Source organism: Plectrocnemia conspersa, unplaced genomic scaffold (genome assembly GCF_051122295.1).
Source record: "Plectrocnemia conspersa isolate PC_06_02 unplaced genomic scaffold, ASM5112229v1 ptg000004l, whole genome shotgun sequence".
In the NCBI taxonomy this organism is placed as follows: Eukaryota; Metazoa; Arthropoda; class Insecta; order Trichoptera; family Polycentropodidae; genus Plectrocnemia; species Plectrocnemia conspersa.
In genome coordinates this window covers 8666674-8690202 of record NW_028277168.1, presented here as the reverse complement: position 1 = coordinate 8690202, position 23529 = coordinate 8666674, and the positions used below count along the sequence as shown (strand labels likewise).

At 28.6% G+C, this 23529-nt stretch overlaps 1 protein-coding gene across 2 annotated transcripts in view; it reads right to left on the bottom strand.

The window, feature by feature from the left end:
• Window positions 1-2074: 2074 nt before the first annotated feature.
• LOC148235843 (zwei Ig domain protein zig-8-like) overlaps window positions 2075-23529 on the bottom strand; it is a 106050-nt gene continuing 84595 nt past the window's right edge. For both annotated transcript variants that reach the window (XM_088184099.1, XM_088184100.1), the window contains 2 exons: window positions 16562-16730; window positions 2075-2513 (listed from right to left, as the gene is read on the bottom strand). In XM_088184099.1, the coding sequence (XP_088040225.1) occupies window positions 2386-2513; window positions 16562-16730 (297 nt within the window). In that variant the 3' untranslated portion in view covers window positions 2075-2385. The remainder of the gene's footprint in view (window positions 2514-16561; window positions 16731-23529) is intronic.

Genomic DNA, 23529 nt, shown 5'->3' with positions numbered 1-23529 from the left:
GTATAATTTTTAAGCGTAAACAGAGTAATCTGAGAATATAAGGACGGAATAGCGTAGTCCGTAACGTCTCAGACTAGTAACTCTGAGGTTTCAGGCTCGAGCTCCGGCAACGGCACAGCGGCGCTATTATTTAAAAAAAAACTAGCCCTAGCTGCAATGACATCTATTGATTAAAAAATTTATAGCACATAATAATTTAAAATCACTGATTCCCAGACTTTCAGTCTGGTGATTAATACTTACTTGTACGTATTCATTATGTCTGATTGACTTACTTACTTGGTACAGATTTTCCCGTAATATATACTTCTGAATTTGACCCAAATCTTTGATAATCTTTTACTTTTCTAAGCTCACCAAGATCTTCTGAATCAAAAATATTATTTTTATTGTGTTTCGAAGACCATTGTTAAAATTTACAAATAATAAATAGCAATTTAAATACAAGTTTAAAGCGTCTTATTTAACGGTAGCTATTTAAACATAACATAATAATAATCAAACGTATTTTGCATCTTAAACATATTATCTAAATAATGTACCTAATATTTTATAAATGCAGAACCTATAAATTTCATAATTAATAAAATTAATTGTTTCCGAAATATTATTTATAGATAGCTTCCGATTATGAAACAAACCTCATGAATTTATTACACTACACCGGCCACAGTGTTAACTAGAAACGTCCATAATGGCAAACACGTAATAAATAATGAGAAATTTAAATTGTGTTTTATGTAGAGAATGCTTGACAATAAAATACTGGTAATTACAATAAATTAAATAATTAAAACTGTAATAAAATGAGTTGTATTACATTAAATATTTAATTAAATTATATACAACAAGCAATGTTATAAAATATACAATTTATGCATATACTGCATATTATATAATTTAAGACTTGTTTTATTTTATATATATAATTATTAATATGCATAGAGTATGAAAATACGTCTTTTGCCATATTCACGTTTTGCTTAATTGATCGGAGCGATTTATAGTGACTGTTTTTTTCTCTTAGTTGTGATATATTATAACTTCGGCAATTTAGTATTGAATCATTTATATACTGTTTTTGTCAGAAGTTTTCTTTAAATGCGAATAATTAAATTGTTTTATATATTTGGGACGAAGCGATTTATTATCTCTCCTCTTTGGCCATGAGACAGTGATTAATCGTTTGACTAGCACACGATTCCAAAATTAAATATCAATTTGTTTCTCATAAATACGAGCGATAAATTATATTTCACGAAATATTAATAAACACCAATTAATTTTCAATTATTACTGTAACTATTTTATGAGCTTTGCAATTCAAATTTTGCAACCCATTTTTAATTAGATTGATATTTCATATTTTTTTTATTTTTCAATACAGCACCTATTCAGTTTTCACACAATTTTTTACAATTTAGTTGTCCATTTCTATCGTATCTGGGAAATCGGAATAAATGATGATTATATAAATATAATTTCTATTAATAATTATAGATTTAATTTTCTTAGATTTTCTTAATCTCACAGATGAATTTTGTGGTGAATAATAAAATATAATCTTGGTCATGCATAACTTCATATTATTCTATAGTTATTAAAAAATATTTTACTAATTTACAGACTAACTCAGTCTAATGTCTCACTACTGAAATTATCAAGAGTTGCGAATTTAGGGAAATATATATTCTACAATAACATAAAAAAATCAGGAGTTTTTATAAGGTTAAGAGAATTGATAGAAATGATAGGAGTTAATAGTTGTGTAAATCTATTTTTGAAATAATATAATGTATGACACCATGCACTTATTACTTCCTTAAAAATTTAGTTTTCTAAATGTTTATTTTCTAAAACACAATTTTGATTATTCTTTGTTTCCCAAAACTTAATGGTATTGTCTGATTATTTTTTCAATTAATAATGTTACTCTGTTTCCAGCAATATTGCTTTGTTTTAAAAATGATAAAATTTTCCTATAAAATAGCCATATATAATGTAAATAAATTATTCATTTATTTGACAAAATAATATATAAGGTTCACAACATATAACAAATAAATGCAAACACTTGATATTTCAATATTGTTTATTGCAAAAAATATGCATGCCTTGTACATAAATTAAGGCAAACAAATTATCGTAAAACTTTCATATTTAAAATTTAAACATTTCACATTAACATTAATTCGAATACTCTTTCTTACGAAGCGATTGTTTGTTATACTTTGTGGGTTTTTTTATTTGTTATATTTACTTACATGTCTCGTATTCGTTTTACAACCTACGACCCTTGGCGCGGACGATAACGCTGTTTTAATATTCTCATTATCATTCAACAAATCACAGCTAATGGAACTCCTCTAATCACGAACGGATGGATCATCTCTGCAACATCTCAGAAGTAGCCAATTTCTTATAGATGACGGTGAATATAGAAAATAGGAGTAGATGAAAAATGTTCACTGCATGCCTTGATGAACCAGTTTGCATAGCTTCAGGTCTCTCTCCTGTAAAATAAAAATAAAAACATTGGTTATTTTAATTGAAATAGCTCTTCAAATTATTTATTTAACAATTTTATTCATACATAATTTTCTGTAAATATTTTTATTAATTAAATTCGTTTTAAACGAGTACCTTTTATATTATTCATATTTAAAATGGTGAAAACGCTTCTTTAATAATTTACACTGCATATAAATACAGTCATTAACGGATACTTAAATAATAAAACTTTGTATGAAATTTATTTTATCACGTAAAATATATAATTGTTTATGGCTTCAAAAAGTTATATAATTTTGTATTACTTTTTTTAAATGTTGTAATTATTATGAGATAAATATTAGTTTAAAAGCATTGAAAACAACAAAATAAATTGATATTTAAAACTTATGATAAATGGCTAAAAATATACCAGTAACTAATAATCCTTTGAGTAGTGAGTTAAATTATACACATTTAATTTGTTACTATACTCCTGGGAGTGAGTTAATTTTATGTATTAATAATAATAATTATGTAAATATTTTATATTTGAATAGAAAAATCTGTGATTCTCAACGTTTTTTTTGCTTTGATTTATTTTACCATTTTTTGTATTAGTATGTTTCAATTATTTATTTTAACATTTTTCTAATATTAAATTTCGGTAATTTATTATATAATATTAGGCTTTTGTGACTTTTTTTAATCAATACAAAAGCTTTCGATATTTTTTATAAAATTATTATAAAATATATTTTGTTATGTTAATTTATTTTCTACTCTTCAATTTATTCGTATTACTTTCTATAGAAATCATTTACATTATTCTAAATTTTAAAAAAATATTATATAATTATATTATTTTTTCAGTTATATATATTTAAATATATAATTATTTTGGGTGCCTCAAAACAGTGTAAAATCGACCGCCGTACATGTACGGCGATACTGCTGTAAAGGTTATTAGTGCTTGCATTTTAACTGGCGATTAATGTGTCTTGTTTTATTTTATTTACAGAACGAATTTTATTGCATCATACATAATTATTGAACAGAATAAGGTATCACGAACCTCAAATAAAAATACTAATAATACTATCAATATTTTTACACAAGCTTTTTAAGACATATTTTTTATGTGATTATCGACCTATTAGTTAACAATATTTAAATGACTACTTTTACAAGCAAAATGTAGTTTATGATCTATCAGATAGAACAGGGTTTCCCAAACTTTTTTAGCGACGGAACATTTGGCAAATCCGAAAATTTTGGCGGAACACTTAGCTTATTTTTTAGGTTGAGTAATTCATAATAGTATAAATAAAAATTAAAAATGTTATTAAAGAAATATCATTTATTTAATAAACATAAAACTCCTAATGACTGATGATTTCGGGTTCTTAAATTACATTTTTTTATATCAGGCACAATATTGGTCAGTTGTATTCTCATATCTGCCATGGCGTCGAGTCTATTTCTGTATTTTGTTTTTGTTGCAATATATTTAGAAAATCCCACTTCGCATAAATACGTAATAAATGGAAGTAAATAAACCAGAGCTTGTTTTGACACATTGGGGAACTCTTCAGTCAGACTCGCCCAAAAATCATTTAATGGTTGATCTTTATATTTTTGTTTCAAATCAAAGTCATTAATTAAATCAATTAAATTCTCATAATCCCTTGCGCTTAAGCCCACTGGTTTAACTGTCACGGAAAATGGATTCCGAACCCAGGAATCGTCCTTACTACTTTTCGGAAAATATTTCGAAAGAGTTGTTTTCAAGTTATATATGTGTTCTAAAAATACTTGTGAAACTTCTTTTTCAACTTGAAAATTCAATTCATTTAAACATTCATCCAAGACAGAAAAAACAATCAAAATTATTAGATTCAACTGATAAAATCCAAAATTGTATTTTTTTATCAGAAGATTCAATTTTATCTCTTATATGAAAAATTGTAATACTTTTTTCTTGCAATGATAAGTTAACATCATTGCGCTTTGTAAAAATAGCCGCCAGATATGCAAGATGTATCAACCAGGAAGGATTTGTTAAAAATTTGATAAAATTTCACGGCTTCATCCATAACATTTTTAAAATTTTTGTGAACATTTTTTTAGTCAACAGTGCATGTCTCTGCAAAATAGAGTGACTGCCAGTAGCTCTTGTAGCTAATTTCAGGATACGTGATACAACATCTTTCATTTTTCCTACCATTGCACGAGCACCATCTACAAATATCAATACACTTTTCCTAGCATATCTCTTGTTTTGTAATGTAATCATTAATACAGTTGAAAATATCTTCCCCTGTAGATTTTCCATATAGATATGCACACGTGAGTAAATCCTCTTCAATACTTGTATCATATGTGTAACGAACAAATACCAATAGCACAGCTAGTCCTGCGACATCTGTAGATTCATCCATTTGCAATGCATATTCACTGCAAAGTCCAAGTCGATGAATTAACTCACGCGAAAAGAATCTTCTGTTGCATTTTTATTTTCAGTTTTAGCCATTGTAATCATTTGAAATTTGGACTTTTCTAGCTAGTCACGTTGTCTCTTAAAAATTCATTGTCTTTTCCTTTGTAATCAGAGTGTGTCGTTTCGAAGTGCCCGCGAAGTTTAGCTGGAGCCAAAGAACTGTTTGCGAGTATTTTTTTGACACAAAACACACATTACATCAGGAGCATCTGAATTGCCAATATAAGTAAATCCAAAATTTAAATAACCTTCATAGTACTTCCTTTTTGGTCTGTTCATAGATGACACTTGTTCTTAAATATTGGATTTTAAAGAAATCACAGTTTTTGGATTATTTTCTTCTTCGATGTAGACGTATCAGTAGAAGTATTTGGCCTTTCTTTCGTCAAATTTCCTGTTTTCAACCAAATATCCATGAGTAGTTTTTGAATAACATGTAAATTCTGTAATAATTTTTTTTGTCAAAATGAAAAAAATATCTGTATTGTTAACAATCAGACTAAATTAATGTACAAGAAAATCGATTACTTTTTATGCAAATTTTATTTAAATCATTTACATTTCCAAAAGTATACACCAAATCCTGTTTTAACGCAATAAATTAGTTTCAGGAATTAACACGTAGAATAAAAACGCGTGAAAAATTATCCGCAATAACATTTTGTAAATTTGACAGATCGGATCCCAAGATTGAAAAATCACGTACAAGTGAATTTGCGTGAATTAATCGTGTAAAAAGTGGCATTCGTGGCACCAAAAAAATTGCGTAAAAGTGAAATCACATAAATAAAATTTGCATAACAACCACTAATATCGTTTAATTAATTAACAATAAAAATATTGTTTAAATTCTATCAAATTTTGAAGTTAAAAAATCAACAACACCGACTAATGAAACTTTTTCTCCAGAATTTATACACATCAATGTTGAATATTTAGCACATATTTTCAAGCATTTTTATCAGATTTATGAACAATTTTTAAATATTAGCACGACTGACAATTTTTTTAATTAACTCCAAATTTTTGTGAAATATCTATTTAGGCTCCGCGGAACACCTATTTAGGCTCCGCGGAACACCAGTGTTCCGCGGAACATAGTTTGGGAAACCATGAGATAGAACGTACAAAGTAAAAACCATATTTCTAATTAATTTTTTGCAAGAAGTTTTACCTCTAAAAAAGATTTTCACTATATTTATAAATAGATGTTCTACTTTTGAAAAACGACTTTGAAATGTCTTCATTTAAAATGATGAGTACAATCATTTTCAATTATTATGTCGGAATCAGTTATAATACAAACATATTTTTATATTATACATATTTACATATTAACAATAATGTGATTATTTTTTTTTATAAATATATTATTAAATATAAAGGTATATTTGAATAATGTTTCTATGAAAAATATGATTACCCACTATCTCTTATCTGGAGCTTATTTATCAAATGAAAATAATTATATTTCCTCTTTATACAGAAACATCATAATTAACACGTAAACTAATAAGGTCTGAAAGCCACAGCTGTAATAACTAATTAGTTCAGACGCGGCTTTGTGTCGGTCACTAAAATATGAGCATTATTCGCAATAGATGGACCGTGAGATGAATAAAGTTAGTTCTGACAGAACCATTATGAATACCGACCCAAATGACGTGTCCAGCGTATATATATGAATTATGTCCCAAAGGCGAGCAAAGATCAATACTGATATCGAAGCAATTAAACAAACACAAAAGCTTTGCAGGTCTTTTACATCTACAGCTTTCGCAAACTATACACAGGAAGCGCTTCTGGGCTGCTTAAAGTGCAAACAAGTGCATAGTTACAGTGGTTTCACTTAATAGCTCAAAGTTAAAATAATTACGCTCAAATTATATTAACTTGCGAAACATTTTGAACATTAATTACAAAATAGCGGCGCTTGAAAATACGACTTAATTAATTTCTCCTGTAATCTCGCAAAAAAATCTTTCTCAAAAAGCTCAACAAAGTTTTGTTGTTGTAAGAGCATAAATTAATTAAAGATTAGTTGCTCTCAGCTAGATTTATAATTCATATTTATTAATTTATGAATGGCTTTACACAATACAGGATGGCGAAAGTAAAACCAATTTTTAAATGCTTTTCGTGCTACTTAAAAAACAAATAGATAACAATAGTTTTATATTAGGTTAAAACCTATCAATTAAACTCGGTACTGACTTAGAAATAAATTGACACTTTAATTATCTAATTCACATTTTAATAACTTTTTAGATTTGTTCCAAAAGTTAATTAGTCTTAATTGCTCACAATATTTATAAGCTAATAGTATATTAATTACAAAAAATTAAAACAGGTTTAATTTAACGAGCGTATGCATTTCTGTAACATAATATCTATAATTTTCGATACAATAACCTATATTATCCTCCGAAAGAAATCACTAACGCTTAAAGCGTCAGATTCTATCAAAAACACAATACTTTTCCATCGTGTTTACTCAAATATCACGAATCGAATTCGAAAGATACACGCCTTCGCCTGCAGAAACAAATATACACTATCTTATTATCTATATTCCTTACAGCAAAACGTCGTGCCTAATATTTATCTCCCATTTGAAGGGAAAAACGCGATTTTTATATATAATTTATCTCTCTTTTTATTGATTTTAGAAACATGGGTATGTATGTAGTTTGGGCCCTAGGCGCCGACTAAGAGTATTTTGTGTTTGTGTGTCTATACTATGTTTTATTGCGTTTGTATCATTCGTTGATTATTTATTTTTCGTCTCTGAGAAATTCCACCTTTTGCTTTGCGCTCATCTGAGGGCGAAATCCGCCCTTAGGGATAGGAAATAACGAAATTAACAAAAATTCTCGACGTTCGAATTTTCCCTGGGCGTGTTTCATATTATCACTAAATAATACACAGAGGCATACTAACAAGGGACATGTGTATAGGGTGTGATATAAAAGTATAAGGACTTAAAAAAGCAATAAAAAAAACAATTACAGGATTAATAAAGTATTTAAACGGCATATGTTTAAACAGATAAAGTCCTACAAGCTAAAATTAGGGTTCAAAAATACAGAAAATTGTTAATAAAAGTGAAATAAAGTTCAGAGCTTATCGATAAAATAAAAAATAAAAATTTCCAATGGCATGACATTATTATATTTAAAAAAAATATACTTGTTTTATAAAATCAATATAAAACATAATTATGTAAGTATATATAACATTCCTAGTGAAAAAGTTTTAAATGTTGAAATCATATCATTTTACTAGCGCCTGCCTGATAAATTATATTTTTAATGGTAAAAATATATGTATCTACTATACCAGGGGGGTAGGGGCAAAAGTTGGCCAGTCAGTGATTGTTTTTTTTTAATATTTTGAGTTCATTATGATTTACAGTACATTAAATGATTTTCTGGCCAAATTCAAGGGAGGACAACTATCCTCGCCTGCCCCTCCCCACAAATTACGTCCCTGCTCTAGCGTGTGGAGAACTAACGTCCTATATTAAGGAGAAAAAGGAGTAAAGAGAGAGTCGAACGAATATGATGATTTTATTATAATAACTAGTTACTTATTGGAATAAATGTTCGACACTTAAAACGTAAAGATACTGAAAAAATATTATGAAGAAAAATATATATTCAAGTTTAGCTTTTAAAAATATGTATGATTTGTTTAATTATATATATATATATATATATATATATATATATATATATATATATATATATATATATATATATATATATATATATATATATATATATATATATATATATATAATAATTTGATATTTAATTTCTTACCGAAAATAATAAATATAAAGAAATTTAGTTAAATTAAATTTATAAATAATGAACGATGTTAGGTTATGATTATGGTATATTTATTTACCAGTCGCGTACGATGAGATCGTTTCCTTTCGCTCGCTCGCGTGTTAAGTGACGAGAGTGAGTGAGATAAGGGCATGCGTTACATGCGTTCCGCACGCCCACTTTTTCTCACTCGCTCTTGTTACTTAACACGCGAGCGAGCGAAAGGGAATGTAACTCATCGTACGCGCTTGCTTAAAACATTATTAACTACGAAAAGAGCGTGGATATATGAACTTAGAAATACATAAAATTGTTATTATAAGTGTAATAAAGTTCTGAGCTTCTTATTTAAATTAAAAATAAATAGACATAATAATTCTTAATTTTAAATAATATTGCACTTGATTATTGACAAAGAGATGCATTTTTTTAAGCTTATTGTGCTAAAATATTTTAGTTCGGTCAAAGACAAAGACTAGAACATTATATTTGTTTAAATGTCAACTAAATTTATATTTAACATATATCATGAAGAAATTTTAATTTGGATATAATGGTGATAATACATATAAGGCTTTAAATAAAAAATATATTTATCAAAAAGATTGGTAAGAGAATAGTAAATTTACAATAAGTAAGATTGGTTTTATCAACAATTAAACCTGCATCTACTCGAATTGGAATAAATTCTTGGTTGAAAATGTTTCACTGATTATAAATTATTTTAACGTACATGTTTGTAATATAATAGCTTGACTAGAATTAAGCTTACTATAATAATTTATTTCAATAATTAAAATAAAGCATCTTTAAAAATATACGATTTCAGAATCATTCACTATTTTTTTTAGAAAATAGTATAACAGACTATAAAAAGGTTTAATTTTGTGACAAATAACTGTTTATTACTTTTATTTATACGTTTTATTTTGGTAAAATATAATGTATATTCAGGTTGTATTGATAAGTATAATTTTAAGAAAAATAAAATATTTAAAAAAATCATTTTGTATTGTTCTTATAATAAATTAAAAATAACAATAACTTATTTGAGAATGCTCGAAAAATACAGGAAACAATTACCAACAAACAACTAAAATCAATTATTTTGTATAAATAAAAACATATTTATTATAATTTAATATAAATATATATTTTGTAATTAAATAATAAACAATTTTGTAGTAGCGTTTTTTTCTCATATATAATATAAAAAAAAGGTGCCTTGAAATAAATTAGAAATATACAATATATCATTGTTAATCGCAATTAATAAAATATATCGATAAATGTTATGAAAACTTTGACAAATAATCATAGTTTTAATAATGGAATATTAATATACAAGACGAAAGTAGTCTTTCGTAACTATGTTTCATGACTGATTTCTTTGCTACTAAGATCAGTCTATGAACTTTTGTGTCGTAATAACTGTGCACATTTGTACGTATGATAAAAACATTTTACTGAAATACTACCATCATTTTCGGGACTAAGCTCGCTCCTGACAGTTGCCATGATAATGAAAGATTCTTGCGAAATTACCGCGACACGCGCTGTCATCCTCGCAAAAGAAGGCGTTACTCGAATAAATCACTATAACAAACATATATCATGCGAATGGCAATTTATGAAATTCCGCGCAAAATAAATAAACATATTTTTTTTCCATATGGGAAAGCTCGCTTTGACGTTTTGATTAAATACGCAACAATTTCCCGTCGTTACTTTGATATGTTAAATATGTTTTTCATTCATCACCAAAGCAATACAAAGTGTCAGATAAAAATGTAAACATAAATTTGACAGATGTCATTCGACAACGTGGCTCACAGCGCCAATAAGATATGTGCATCTTTAAAATAGTGCTTCCTAAGCCTTTACACCAACATTTGGAAAAAATACGACCCACGCCTCTCTTGATTCTGGCTTTAGCTATGAGTTGACATATTTTAGGAGTGGTAAAAAAGTGGTAAGCTATCCATATAATTTTTCATCAGATTATTAGCGAATGTAATTGCAAAGCATGTAATTCAAAGCTTAATACTATAAAAGCTTTGTGTGACTATTCATAAATATTTAAAAATATTTGCGATTATATTTTACATGTGAAGCTCAGGTCTCAGGTTCCAAAAGCTAATTTAATATTTATATGGTATATTACAAAAATGTTCTTTCAGTTTAAGACCCTGTGTTACTATTAAATATTATGCTATGTTTTAATCCATCTTTGTCAAAAAATATGAACCTAAATTTCAAGTAATAAACTCGCACCTTCCCATAGAATCTGTCCATAGCTCTCCTGGGTAAGCGTACATAACAGATTAAAAACCTCTGCTTTAAACACTTTCGTCTTTTCAAAACAGGGTTTAATTAAAATTTCGTAGGCCCTTGGGCTGTGAAGCTCCTAGAAATGTTTTCAGAAGCAAAAACATTAAAGAAAAATTAAATTTTAAATACAGGGCTAAAAATATATTATCTTCAAAAAGCCTCACGAGCTAAAAATACTAAAAAAAATGACATCTGCCGCTTTTAAAAAAACCTAGGCTAATCTAGAAAAAGTTTAATTGATATATTTTAACACAATTTAGTTAGTATATAAATGTAAAAATATTCACCTACTACATATAATTTTTATATATAATTTTATAAATTTGAGCATGTGGTATTAAAAACATAACCTTAGCTACAAGTCAAACATGAAGAAATGGGTTTCCTCTAAATTTCAATAATAGGGTGGAAGCTCTCAATCGTCTCTGGTAGTCCATTGTTAGCAATTTGTAAACACAAATTGAGAATAAATTAAATTTGGTAGCACGAAATTTCAATCGTACTGTGGGTATAAAATATTTTTTCATGCGTAATTATTCATGAGAAATATTCTGCGGAAGTATATAAAGAGCCCCTAGCGGTACTTATATTCTCCGCTAAAATACCACTCAACGGCGAGAGAAATGGGTCAGATGAAAAAAATCTTTGCGGTAGCTGGACAACCAGTAGCCAAGCGGTTAGCGATCAGACTATTGTCAACTGTCAGTAGATTTATTTATTTATAGCATATCTAAAAGTCATGATTTGACAGGTTTCATATGGTTTTTATACATTTTTTTATGTACATATACATATTATATGACAGCATAAATATACACTCATACACAAACACCTATTATTATTAAAAATGCACACGAAATGTTCAAGTTACACTAATGTTATATTCATTCAAAGGCCACTCGCTTAGTAATTACCAAAGACTTGTATGGGTATTTTAAGACTAAATTACATATCCTTATTTAAACAAAATTTTAATAAAAAAATAAACTTTGTTTTTAGAAACATAATCACATAAAAATATGTACCAAATGGTCAATAAGAACCCTGATTATATTAATCTCTAGTTACAAGTACTTCGTTGAGATAAAATAATTCATTAATAAATCAAGGGCTCAAGTTTTCAAACCCTCCTTTAACCTTAAATTATAAACTTTATTTTACAAAATTATAATTTTGTGAAGTAAAGTTTATAACGGATGTTTTAAGCAGGCGCGTACGGTGAGATACATTCTCTTTCGCTCGCTCGCGTGTTAAGTGACGAGAGTGAGTGAAAGATAATGGCGTGCGTTACATGCGTTCCGCACCCCTTCTTTTTCTCACCATACGCGCCTGAATACCAGGTAATTAGAACTATTCGAATATCAAATAATAAATGACAAAATATTTAAATATATTCGAATATTTAAAAAGACAAAAAAATTAATTATATGATTATTTTTCTTTGTTATTAAAAACGCTAAAATATGGTATTTTTAAAATAATTTAAAAAAATAATATAGCATCTAAAGTATCAAACCAAAACCGTCGAAAATACCCATTTTGTGTCGGCTTTAAATTTGTTCAGATTTTAAGTAAATTCGTTGCAACATTAAAGGCGTGACCCTATACATTATAACGAAGTAAACACAATTAACAACTACTGATCAAGTAGTGAGACACCAAATTAAAAAATATTTCGTACATCAATTGCAAATATTTTATTATATAAGTCACTATGCATGACCTAGCTCGATTTTTTATGAAAACCTAGTCTGTGGTGGCTTATAATGTATTTATAGTGTATTGCTATGATAATGAGACGCTTCTGATCATATAGCATTATTTTATTGATATTGTTGGTATAATTATCATTAGTTTATGTCGTAAAATAGTTAGCAGCAGTATATTTCATTCCGCGGCAGAGTTCACGGACTGTGCGACAGCTGTTTCGGTTGGTGGTTCGCGGTCAAGGCATTGGCTTTTAGCCTCGGATATTAGATATCGGACTACAATAAATTCTTCGGCACGCAAGCCGATCATAATCTATATTGGAATTAAGTCTTTGCTTGTTAGCTCTCAAGAAATAATTTCGGTCTTCTTTTCTTCTAGTCGCTGTCCCCTGAGCTCTGGAGATGGGCCTTTTAATATCTGTCTTTTACGACTCTGTATTCTGTGACATATATAATTTAGTGTTGCCATTTTACTATTTAATAAACTTTTACAGTTGTATTCTTATTTTAAAAATGCATATTTTAATTGAATTAGTATTAAGGTAGAACCACATTATTTTTTATGGTTTATTGTTTCGTAATAAATCGTTAGACGCAAAATATTCCAAATTTTCAAATACAAATATTATTGGTAAACAGTAATGGACCTAAATTTTATACCTGCAGTACACACAAACTAGCTAAATATTTTCCGGAACATGAAGAAGCTATCAAACCGAATGAAAACCTGAAGTTACTCAATTTACAGAGAAGTTTTAGCTCAAGCGCTGTTTGATAATCGGAGAACACGTTGACGTATAAGGACACCTTATCGATTCAACCATTATCAATAAAAAAAATCTTCATTGATTATAAATATACCGTAAAGAATCTATAAAATTTAACTTTTGGCTATTTGCGGTTCTCCGGCGTATAAAATGCCGCTAGCGGCTTTTATACACTTTCAATATTGAATTTCGCGAATATTCGCCAGAACCTTGTTTACATAATAATCTATTTTAATGAACAAATTGATTTTATTTCTCCGAGAAAATGGAAGTCAACCCAAAATGTAAATACATATATTTTTGCAATTCAATTTTTACGAACGATAATTCGGCGTCACTCAATTTACTTTCATTTGCATTCGCGAAAGAGAAAATATGTTGTTTTTAAAAATGAATTTATCGAATTTTATTCGAAGAAACGAACGTTTCCTTATCTTGTTCTGTTTAATTTAATATAAACTAAGGCGGAACAGGGGGCGAGCGAAAAGCTTTCAAAATTTTCTAAAAATTAAAATAAACATCGAATAAATAAATAGAATTCGACAATGTTAACAAACACTTTTGAAAGATGTTAAATTAATAATTAATTCTCTGGAGTATACTTAAAAAGTATTTTAAGCTTTAACAAGAACGATTTAAAACATTGAATAAAAATATTATTTTTTCTACTATAATTATTGTACATATTAATATGTATAAATAACTATTTGCATAATCTGGTTTTCCTTTAAATAAAATTCATAAAATTAAACAGCATACTCATAGTATAGTATATTTAGATACATAATATTCTTTAATAAATCAATCGTCTTAATTGCTAATTAACAAACTCTACAGTTGTTAACTCAAATAACGACAAAAAAAGATTTGATCCTTTTTTAATTTATTTGTATTGCTTCTCTTAGCTCCATAAAATAGTGTATATTATTAATAAATTTTAATGACAATGGAACTTAAAATATTTACAATACGTCAGGATTAGTTGATATTCTAAGGACGTGAGAATTTCATAGCATATATTATATGTTAGAAATTTAGAAGCAATATAATATTGTTAAACTAAATTCACCCGAAATTCGCGTTCACTAATTTATACTTAAGTCTATCTATATACCTACTGTAGTTTGTGACTTGTATTTTATTTATTATATAATGGTACGATTTTGTAATTAAATACATTTCTGTTAAACTTAGTTATATTGTGATTAAAAACAAATACTAATGTTTTTAAAAACCTTAAAAATGGAACACTAGTAATATTTTATGCAGAACGCTTTGCTACATTTTCCTATGGTGATATAACTTTTGCTTTAATATCTTGTAAATAGTATGTTGAAATAACTATGTAATAATAACAATTAAGAAATAGCTATTAAATTGGTTGTTAAAATCAATTCATAAGTATTACGTTTAAGGCCAAGAAATTGGGTTAAAGGCCAATGAACGAGCGCGCGGTCTGAAATAGCGCTATTTTTTTTAATTATCTAATAAATGCTTAATCGACGCTTTTGACTTTGATTTCGCTACCCTCAAAAGCTTACATTGTATAATATACATTTTTCGGTAAAGTATTTTTTTCACTAGTAAAAATATAATTTATGTATATGATCTAATTATAAAAAAAATATTAGAGGAATTGGCAGAATAATACATGCAATTCATTACATTTTTATATAATACTATATTGAAAGTAGCATACTACCCTAATCAATGCAAACTACAAACATTTTATTCAAAGATTAAAACAAATATTGAAACAAGAAAACTTCATCCCTTATCACTTTTTTAATAATAATATGGTAAATGCTTATTTAAAAAAATATAAAATATAAAAAAGTATGCTTTATAGCTATAATTTTTATAAATAAACCAAAAGCGAGTATATGTACGTGTCAAGTAAGAATTAAGGGCAGTTAAACAACCAGTTAAAATAAAAATATATGCTTAGAAATACTTTCTAATTTTAGGTCGCTAACCGATACCTTGTTCTTAAATACAGGTTTGGTATGTTTATAGAGCCATGGTCTAGACCAGTGGCCTCGAAACTATTTTTATCGCATACCCTTGATATTATTATCATAGCTTAATTAATAAAATTCAAATGTATCTAAAAGAATGCGGGTTACTACTCATAAGTATTCAAGTGCATCGTAGCTTATTTTAAGTATTGAATAGACGACTAAAATAAAATACTAGCAGACCATATAAATATTTTTTAAATATTCCTACTACAAAAAGTGTAAAAATAGCTCTATTTTAAATTCAATAAAAACTATAGTCTGCATTAAAGCTTTTATACTAATTCACTAGATATCACTAGCCTTGTTACATAGTCAGTTTTACACTAATGGTATTGTAAAATATGCTCCAATACTACCAACCTTTTAAATCTAAAAATTTTAGCCGCAAAACCTAACTAGGCGAGAAATATATTATGTAGATTAAGAAATGTTTTTTTTTTTTCAAGAACACCAAAACATTTTTGACCCATTAACTACTATCACTCGTTATTGTTTTATGCTAATAGTTACGAATAACCATAAAACGGCCGCGTCCACAGCAGAAAAAAAAATCGTCTTATTTACCGACCTTCGGCCCGTTATGACCCGGAATAAGTCACATTTTATGTGTTGCCATTCACCCCCGTAGGCTATAAACCCTCTAGCGCCTCACCTTACCCCCACATGTATATAAAAATAATCTCTCATACATCAAAAAAAAAATATTATGTACGCCCAGCGCTACCTTTGCGACCTTCCACTTTATACCCAAATATGCGACATCCTAAATCGATCCGTGCGGATGGAATAAGGAAGCGGCGCCCTGATTTCTCGGGACGAGCCGTAAAGGTAACATCTTGAACGTGTAAAATTGATTCTTGGGGGTGTCGTAAAGCAAAAAGGGACAAAGGAGCAGGCGAAATTACCGTACCGTTGAGCACGTGGACCCTCACGCTGGCCACGTCCGCGTTCGAAGGGCTGCAGGAATATTTGCCGGAGTCTGCCGCGGTGGCGTCCTGGATCAGCAGATAGGACGTGGTGGCCTCCCCCTTGTCGGTGATAACGGACACTCCGCCCCTCGAAGAGTCGTAACTTATCACCTGGTGACAAAACAAAATGGGCTAAATAAGGATATTCATTCAATAGAGGGATTCCTTAAGACTATATAGGGCTTGGTGCTCGACAGCTGAATCATGCAAAAACATACACACATTTTGAGTTTATATTAAAATTACTTTTTTAATGCTAATTATTGAACTTTTCACTAGCGTCTACTCAATACTAAATAGTTACTAAGAGATGGTGTAGACAACCCTTCAATGCTATTTCGTATTTCGGCGATAACTGTGAGGAAATGTAAAAAATTATATAGGACGATACTCATCTATTTTAGGTTTGCACCATAACAATTTTTAATATAATTTTTATATGTTTAATTATTTATTATTTTTTTAATAAAATAATAATTATGTCATTAGAAATGTTTTTAATTCAAGCATTTGATTTTTGTAACTATTTTTGAAAAAATAAATATAATATAATAATTTTGAGCTTTTCTCGGTGTTTTATAATTTTTTATCGGAATCTCTCATTATTTTATAAAATTTTAAAAAATATTTTTTTTTTCAAAAAGAAAAAAATAAGACAAAATCTTTGCAATAATTACACTTGTAGACTTACTTCGACCTATATAAAATAAGTACATAAATAATATACTTTAAAAGAACTTTTAAAAAAATTAGCTATATAATGTATATAAATAGTATAAAAGTTTTGCGCTATTAAAAAAATCTTTTAACAAGATCGTTTTAAACAAAAAAGTTTGATAAACTTTGTTTTACCTGAAAAATCTTAAAAAAGAATTACCCTTAAAAATTATGACCTAAATAAGTAAATTAATTCTGCGTGGTTTCGCTTGTGTCTATATACTTGGTTCAACATAGCTGAATCATCTTAAAATGTACGCCATTTTTTATGTTTTACATTTTTATTTTTTAGCATACAGGTTTTTTGCATTGTATACAACGGAATGATACATTTTTAAAAACTGGTACGTCACGATGAACATGATGGATGTTTATCATAAAAAAATAATACTTGTATCAATTGATCCCATGTGTAGTATAATAAAACCTGGCTCGTTATCATATAAATCATTTTAATGCGTTTTTTCACATCTTACGTGTATAAATACAGAACGAATCATTCAAATTTTGCGTGAATTTATTATCTAGTAACAAATATAATGCTTAAAAATGTAGTAATAAATTTTTTTCCCATTATTTTTTTATTATATACTGAAAAATAAATGGAACTTTTATAGAGAAACCTACTTACAAATTCAATGATTTAATTTTAAAGTGACATATATACACTATTTAAAATATGTCACAAAGCTGTGCTACGTTATTGTTTTTTAAACTTTCATATCTTCTAAGCTTTTGCCGTGAAAAATGTCTCGATAGTTAAGCGGCGTTTCAAATCTTAAAACTAAACATTTCCAACAAATCTGCTATGTGTTTTCTTGCAGTCTGTAACGTTGAACCTTTCACTTGAATCTTTATAGTAGCGAAACAATTTTCTCAAAAGCGACTTTCTGCCAACTCTCTATATAGCGAAACATAATTAAGAAAACGCGTTACAATAATTAATACTGCAAACTTTACCCGACAGCAACATAAAATATATAAACATAAATTTATCATGTTTTTTGTCTCGAAAAGTTAAGTCACGTTCGCATAATATTATTTTCCGGGTGAAAATCTCAAACTTTTGGTCAGTCGAAAATATCTCCGAAGCGCTCGAGATTCTTTACGTTCCATCACGTCATACATAACGAAATTTATATGATGATAACGTGACGTATTAAATCGACGACATGGTTTGAATTCGAATCTCGACAAATGTAAATAGGGCAAAATTTTAGCCTTTAGGGTATGTGTGAGGTAGACGAGGGTGACTATTATATTGATACTTTTTTTAAATATTTCAATTATATCGACAAAATGTTTTATTGATTCGAAAAGTTTGCTAAAAGATATATATTACCAAAGTAATTTTAACCAGAAAATATTTTCAATAGTGAAAATAAACTTAATAAAGAACAACCTATATTCGTATTAAACACACAAATAAAAGCCTACCCTCTTTCAGCATCCACGGCAAATTTCGGTAACTATTTTGACACGAAGAATTTATGAATTTTGTTCTTCCTAATTTTTTAGTCATTTTATTTGACATTAACTGATTTCATTAAATTAAATAATCGCCCATTATATAAATCAGTACCAAATGATTTCACTTCTTTCTATAATTTTGCTGCATTTTACTTGCTCACAAATAGACAAAGTTTTAAACGGAAAATAATAAATTAAAACGATCTTCACATTAAGCTGGATTTAGAATTTATGACCATTTTAAAAACACGTTAAAAGCATAATATTTCCATAGATAATGCCCATGACGTCACACAAACTCTTGCTAACTGATTAAAAAAATGTTTATTATCCAAATATCCCTCATATATAATAAAAATAATATTGTGTAATTTATCTTTGTATAGCCTAAAAATATGTTTATAAATAAGTTAAAATTTTTTTAATACACTTACTTGATTTATTTTATAAACATTGCAATATTTTCTATTGGAAAAAGTTTTTCTTTAAAAAAAACATACATTTCACGCAATTTTTTAAATACTTTTTTTATTTAAATATAATTATTGAGACTTGCTAGTATTAAACACCATTGTTTAGTGAAGCATATATCTTGGACTATATGGATAGAAATATTTCTGAATGGAGATAAAAATGTACAAATAGTACGAAGAATTTCATGTATGAAATACCTGCTTTTGTTTTCCCAATCATAAAAAGGGGGCCGGTAGGCGCGGCGGTGTGGTCATTTTTCTGTTTCATAACAACAGACGCGTACGGTGGGATACATTCTCTTTTGCTCGCTCGCGTGTTAAGTGACGAGAGTGAGTGAGAAGAAGTGGGCGTGCGGAATCTTACGGTACGCGCCTGCATAACAGAATTACTGGGAACTGCTACGTACCAAAAAAAATATTATCGGTACTACCGCTATTTTGTAATACCAGTAGAACCGACGGGCAATTTTTGCCCTAATAGCGGTATTACCAGTATCAGTACTATCAGTATTGCAATCCCTAGATGGTGTAATAAAAATATTTGAAATAATTAAACTTAATCTACAAATAGATATTGTTATATAATTTTCATTGAGTTTGCGGATAAAACAGCAACTTAATTAAATCATATGATGGCAGAGTTGTTTATCTTGAAAGATAAAATTGTTAATGAAAAATATAGCATAGATTACATTGTAAAGGTTTGTTTGATACTTGACTACTTTTTTTAGTATTAAATGTTATCTTTACATTTTCTACAATTTTTTATACATAAAATAAAATACAAGAAAAAATATGTTGTGACCCAATATAATGCTTAACATTAAAAACGAAGAATTGAAACAAAGTCCAAAACTGCTTTAAAGGTATTAATTCATGATTTATGAAATATCTACCGAATATATTTATGATACAAGTAATAATTTATACTTGTTTTTGCTCATCACAGAATCTTAAAATAAATATTTTAAATTATTGAGATTAAATCATGCACGAAAATTATCTCGATCATAAGTAAAATTATTATATTATACACTTTTAATGATTTTATTTTGTATATAAGTTCGTTGAAATACAAATATTATATCAAATTGAAACAAGGAATAAAAAATGAGTTAAAGGAAATACAGCAATTTTAAGTTTAAAAGCAAGTTTAAATTATTTTGTAATTTATAAGAATAATACAAGCAACTTTTTTTTATTGTAATACTATTTTAAAATATTTATTTTGTAAAAAAATAAGATAATCCATAAAAACACGAACTTTTTTACAAAAATTAAAATATATTTAAAAAATCGTCGATTCATAATTGCAATAAATAAAAAAACACCAAGTCAATTACCCTATACTCAATTAAAGTTTCTTAAAGACCTAATACAGTGCAAAGCAATTAAAATTATTTACAACACTCCACTAAACACGAACCTCAAACGGTTGCAGGATTCCCAAGAGATGGTCTCTATATTATTTATACGAATATGATAAAATATTACTAAAGTTAAACTTAAACACAATTTAATCTAAATGTTATAGTTATTACTATTTTTATAAGTGTACTTAATTAATTATGTTATGCTAACTGTCATATTAAATAAATCATTTATAATATTTTAATGTGTTTTAAGGAGACAGTTTTTAATATAATTCAATATATTTTATACGCTAAACTGCTAAAGTTCATTAAATTTCAAAACAAACGGTCACCCTATACATTTTCGTATAGCAAACCGGCGATGGTGGAATTAGCGCGTGTAAACATGCAAAGCTTTCCGTTTTATGGGGGGGCAGGCCATTGTTACGACATTTGTAAAATATAATACATATAATTGGTGGTTTCCCGTTACGTTTAATAGCATCTACCTCTATCACCTCCCCGACACAACAAACAGCCCCTCGACTAATTAGCTTATTTGTACGGCCCAACTTCTGGCGTTTCCTCGACCCCCCATCCATGTTCACAATGGATGTTCGTGTGGTTTACCTGTTAGTCTTTGTCTGCTGTTTGGTCTCGTTATTCAAACCTAACCTCGCGACCTTTGCTACCCGATACTTGTTATGCGACTTACGTGTAAGTGCGTGCTCATTTTAAGTCAACAGAACTTTTGCGCAAACAATCCTTAAAGTCCAGCTTACTACTAATAACAAATTACTGTTTCATAAATAGCGTTTTATTCTATTTCGAGACGAGAGCGAAGAACGTGTCTCAATTTTCGCGACGTCGAATTTTCCCAGCAAATTACGCTCGGCTTTTCATCGGCACTGGAATGTCACTGTTGGTATTCAGAGTTTAAGTGTGTGTTCTCTAGTATTCGCTGACGCAAATTGTCGGCGGGTTTTAAGGTGTCACTTTTCGAAATTACACCGTGAGCAAGAACAGATTTGCATTGTTTAACATACATTACGTGTAACAAGTATTTAAGAAGTTTCACGAACACAGGTGAGCGCAAATAAACTTTTAATGTCATTTATAGCTAAATATTATAGCAAAATAAATAAATATTATATTGAGAGATTTGAAAATTTCACGAATTGATGAAGACTATTCAAATTTTAGCATATTAAATACATTATTTAAATTAGATTGTGTTTTGCCCGAGAGACGCAACCCTCATTTGTGAAAGTGAACTTTTAAACCTTGCAATAGTCTTATAAAATAATATAAGTCACAATTTTGCACAAGACAACTGTATATTCTTTATTGTGCCGAGTCTTAATGGAATTTGCATTTCTATAATACTTAGATAAACGTATATTTATCATGAAAAATATTTTTGGTATAAATACATATATACATATAAGTATAAATAAATATGTAGCAATAATCCTGACAATTTATTCCCACTAATTGATCAGAAATAAATTGGATCTGATTAAAGCGTATATAATGCTTTTACTTACCGTTATTTATTTTTAAATAATTAATTTTAAAATTTATAAATATTTTAGCAATGCAAATAAGTGTTACTATATTTTTGTTACTCACAAAAACTATTTCAGAACAATATTAGTAGATTAATTGTTCATTTCACACTGTTCAAAACATGATTTGCTCTGTAAATCATTCACAAGCTGTTATAAGAAGTCTTTATATATGGTTAGTAAAATTTCTGCAAGAATAAGACCTAAATTTCATATTAAACGATAATAATGAAGTCTAAGGAAATATGACTCATAATAAATAAAGAGAAGATTAAAATGTGTTTGGCAACACCGTTGAACGTTATGAGAATATTTTCCTTTGATGAAATTAATATATACTAATCATTGCTTGTATTAATTATATATCAAGTTTTTAATATATCATATAATAATAAATGTTTTAATGAATACACACTCTCGACATAGTGTGTATTTATTAAAACATTGACAATCCGTCGATGTTCAGCGATTTTTGGTAGCTGGCTGTATTATGCCCTAGAAAGTCGCGATTGCGACCCTTGGCATGTTGATATTTTTAGCAATAGCTACGATGAGCAGAGCCAATTATTTTATGATGGTGCACATAACTCTTAGGTGAGCGACGCATCTTTTTTTAATAGTTAAATTAATATTTTCGTATATTTATTAGTACGTGTTTTATGTAATGTAATATTATACGAGGTCATAATGACGCATTGGAAAAACTCGGAAAGTCGTGCTGTTTTAGAGTTTTGGAAAACACTGTACTAGATTTATTTTAGAATAAAATGATCAGGTGTTAAAAACACTATTAAATATGTGACGACTGTCGACCACCATGAATAGTAACGGACAAAAAAAGGGCAATTGTCTCATTGGTAATGCCCGTAACCAAGAATGTTCACTGTTAATAATGATACAAACATCATGGCACAAGAGGGATTTCTTTTGACCACACAACACGGGTCGTTAAGAGTATCTTTTTTGTGACTAAACGGTGCGGATGCAATTAATCATCACAACAGCAAACCCTTTCCGTAGAATTCGAAAGTCGGAGCAAGCAAAAACTCGCTTCCAAATATGCAACATCCGATTTCTCGAATTCTACGAAGCGACTCCAGCGATTGGCTAGAAGATCGACGCACAAGAGCGATTGGCCAGCAAGGGTGCATCCCCTAAAAGAATATAAGCCCGGACTCCGACGAGGAGACGGCAGTTGATCCGCAGCGGACACAAGACCTTGGTAGAGAGCCCGAGGCAGTCAAGCAAGACGCTGAGGCACGAGACAGAGACCAGACGCCAGAGAGCGGAATCAGCGGCAAACGACGACCAGCAGCCTTCCTGAGGAACC